The sequence below is a fragment of the Tachysurus fulvidraco genome, chromosome 17 (genome assembly GCF_022655615.1).
Source record: "Tachysurus fulvidraco isolate hzauxx_2018 chromosome 17, HZAU_PFXX_2.0, whole genome shotgun sequence".
NCBI classification, from domain to species: Eukaryota; Metazoa; Chordata; class Actinopteri; order Siluriformes; family Bagridae; genus Tachysurus; species Tachysurus fulvidraco.
Genome location: NC_062534.1, coordinates 935,561 through 938,060, shown reverse-complemented (window position 1 = coordinate 938,060; position 2,500 = coordinate 935,561). Strand labels below are relative to the sequence as shown.

Below are 2,500 nucleotides of genomic sequence, written 5' to 3'. Positions count from 1 at the left end.
TAACTAATGATACAAATGAGAATAAATGGACTGATGTATATGTTAACCAGCTTCCTGTCAGACTTCTGTGTTCAGCAAGAAACAAAAGAAAACTTAACTCTGTGCCGTGATTGGCTGTGGCTCCTGTCCGTCACCCTGTGGGCTTGTTGTAGATGAAGCATGGTGATGTTAGCATGACAGCGCCAGCATTTGACAAACAAAGTTTCCAACGTTTAGAGTCTCGTGTCTCAGGAACATCAGGTTGTAGAGGATTTATTTCTTCTCTTCTTTATTATTCATTTAAAAAAAATATTTACTGTTATGTCTGAGTGACTGATTGTCTGTGACTGGAAAATAACGTTTATACTGAAATAACTGAGTTTAACTGTAGATGTGCTCGCTCTCTCTCTCTCTCTCTCTCTCTCTCTCTCTCTCTCTCTCTCTCTCTCAGTCTCTCTCTCTCAATCTCTCTCTCAGTCTCTCTCACTCTCTCTCTCTCTGTCTCATTCTCTCTCTCTCTCTCTCTCTCACTCTCCATCGCTTCTCTCTCCTCTCTGTCTCATCCTCTCTCCCTCTTCTGTCTCTCTCCTCTCTACTCTTCCTCTGCTTCTCTCTCTCCTTTCCTGTCTCTCCTATCGTCTCTCTCTCTCTCTCTCTCTCACTCTCTCACTCTCTCGCTCTCTCTCTCTCTCTCGCTCTCTCTCTCTCTCAATCTCTCACGCTCTCTCTCTGTCTCTCTCTCTCTCTGTCTCTCTCTCTTTCTGTCTCTCTCTCTCTCTCTCTCTCTCTCTCTCTCTCTCTCATCTCATACCAACAAAACTGTAATATAATTCTAATACATTATTCCTTTGTCCATTTGTTTGTTTTTAATTCTTCAAATACTTGACATTTGGAGCATGAGAATAGAACAAACCTCAGACGAGAGCTCAGAGACGACCCACAGAGTCGGAGGAGCTTCTACCTTCTGTTTCAGTCAGAACTGTAAAGAGTTTAATAATAAATCCATGCTTGTGTGTTCCTCTCAGGCTGATAGAGAAATGGGCTGCAGGATGAAGCTCCTGAAGTTGCTCCTGCTGCTCTGCATCCTTGCTCTGTGGATAGACGGAGGATTCGCCAAAGAAAAGTCAGCTAAGAAAGGCAAGAAGAAAGGCAAACAGGTCTACTGTCCATCGTAAGTGTCTGTCAACCATGAACAAGGGTTACAGTAATTGAGGGGACTTTTTATGTTAGAATTAGAAGTGCGAGATGTTCTAATAGAGCTTTGTATGTCTGTGTAATATAGAGAGATGTATGTGATTAAGCCTGATGTATACTTTGTGTTCTGCAGGCAGCTCTCCTCAGAAGACCTTGCTCGAGTTCCTGCTAACTCCACAAGTAACATCCTGAACCGGTTGCTCATCAGCTACGACCCCAGAATACGCCCTAATTTCAAGGGTGAGTCCACTCCAGTCCACTCCAGTTAAGTCCAGTCCAGTCCAGTCCAGTCCAGTCCAGTCTAGTCCAGTCCAGTCCAGTCCACTCCACTCCACTCCACTCCAGTCTACTCCAGTCCAGTCCAGTCCAATCCAATCCACTCCAGTCCAATCCAGTCCAGTCCAGTCCACTCCACTCCACTCCACTCCACTCCACTCCACTCCACTCCAGTCCAGTCCAGTCCAGTCCAATCCAGTCCAGTCCAGTTCGCTCCATTCCTTGCTATTCCATTCCATTCCATTCCATTCCACTCCAGTCCAGTCCGGTCCAGTCCAGTCTACTCCACTCCAGTCCAATCCAGTCCAGTCCAGTCCAGTCCAGTCCACTCCATTCCATTCCATTCCACTCCACTCCACTCCACTCCACTCCACTCCAGTCCAGTCCAGTCCAGTCCAGTCCACTCCAGTCCAGTCCACTCCAGTCCAGTCCAGTCCAGTCCAGTCCACTCCACTCCAATAAAGTCCAGTCCACTTCACTTCAACTGTACTTTAATTCACTTCTCTTCACTTCAGTCCATTCCACTCCATTCAACTTCACTCCCCTTCGCTCCACTCCCCATCACTTCACTCCCCTTCGCTCCACTCCCCATCACTTCACTCCCCTTCGCTCCACTCCCCATCACTTCACTCCCCTTCGCTCCACTACACTTTATTCTACTAAAGAATATTTAAAAGTTATTTATTAGATTAACAGAATTATGCCAAAGTGATGCTCGTCCTTTCCATCTTTCTCGTACTTGTACACAATTTGTTCCACTTTGTTTAAGAAAACAGAAATGTCTGTTTCATGACCTGAAGCCGAACAGGAGCGGCTCGTTGACTCTCTATTAGCCGCCTCGTGCATTTTCCTTGGCAGCTTTTTTTCCGCTCGAGCTCTAACGAGCGCCGCAGTAAAACCTGAGCTCTGGCTCCACCTCCTCCTTCCTTGTTTAATGTGGATGTGTGTTGGGGGTTTGTCCATGTGGTCGCTGTGTTCAGGGCTCAGTGTGTGACTGAGTGTTAATTACTCATCCATCTGTTCTGTAGATGAGCGAGATTAAAGCTCCGGG

General features: G+C 46.4%; 1 protein-coding gene across 2 annotated transcripts in view; it reads left to right on the top strand.

The window, feature by feature from the left end:
• glrbb (glycine receptor, beta b) overlaps positions 1-2,500 on the top strand; it is an 11,430-nt gene that overhangs the window by 3,491 nt on the left and 5,439 nt on the right. For both annotated transcript variants that reach the window (XM_047802035.1, XM_047802036.1), the window contains exons 2-3: positions 1,005-1,150; positions 1,307-1,413. In XM_047802035.1, the coding sequence (XP_047657991.1) occupies positions 1,005-1,150; positions 1,307-1,413 (253 nt within the window). The remainder of the gene's footprint in view (positions 1-1,004; positions 1,151-1,306; positions 1,414-2,500) is intronic.